The sequence below is a fragment of the Condylura cristata genome, unplaced genomic scaffold, assembly GCF_000260355.1.
Source record: "Condylura cristata isolate star-nosed mole 26May11 unplaced genomic scaffold, ConCri1.0 scaffold00035, whole genome shotgun sequence".
Classification (NCBI taxonomy): Eukaryota; Metazoa; Chordata; class Mammalia; order Eulipotyphla; family Talpidae; genus Condylura; species Condylura cristata.
Window position 1 is genome coordinate 15849596 of NW_004567136.1, and position 666 is coordinate 15850261.

Sequence of the window (666 nt, forward strand, 5' to 3'; positions counted from 1 at the left end):
GCTGGGGCGGAGCCTGCTGCCCGCGGGGTGGGGGGCTGGGGCGGAGCCTGCTGCCCAAGGGGCAGGGGCTGGGCGCCGCGGGCATCCTACTTGACGTTGGTGTTGGTGCAGATGATGTACTCGATCTCGTCCGAGTAGGGGTTCTGGAAGGTGAAGCTGCTGGAGCGGAGCAGCACCCACTCCCGGCTCTTGGTGCGGAAGCGGTACATGACGGACAGCACCTGGCCCTTCAGCTTCACCACCTGAGAGGACGTAGGACAGGGGTGGGGGGGCGCCCGGTGGGCGCCGGCTGGGGGGCAGCTGAGAACCGGCTGGCCAGGCCTGCGCTGAGGCCTCGCCCGGCTGACCCTGAGGACCTGGCCCGCCGGTGTCCCGTTCGGCATGGTGGCCGGCTGCTGGCCTGCCGAGCCCTCGTTGGGGTCACCTGTGTGGCCGGCTCGGGCTCCCAGCGCCAGCTTCACCCTGTCGGTGCCCCACTGGTGACGGGGTTAGGGGGTGTCCGCCGGGTGGAGCCCGGCGTTCAATGCGCCCGCCGGGGGCCTGGAGCCGGCTCTGCTGCCGCAGACCATCGCCAGAGCCAGAGCCAGGGCCAGGGCCCCGGCCGCCACCTCTTCTCCCTGCTCGCAGACAGGGCCCCCGCCTGATGGCTCAGCCCGGGCTGCCGGC

General features: G+C 72.5%; 1 protein-coding gene across 1 annotated transcript in view; it reads right to left on the reverse strand.

Annotated features, from left to right (window-relative positions):
• Positions 1-666, reverse strand: part of ARNT2 (aryl-hydrocarbon receptor nuclear translocator 2) — a 29208-nt gene that overhangs the window by 5687 nt on the left and 22855 nt on the right. Inside the window, 1 exon segment of the mRNA XM_012732704.1 lies at positions 48-476. Coding sequence (XP_012588158.1) covers positions 48-476 — 429 coding nt within the window.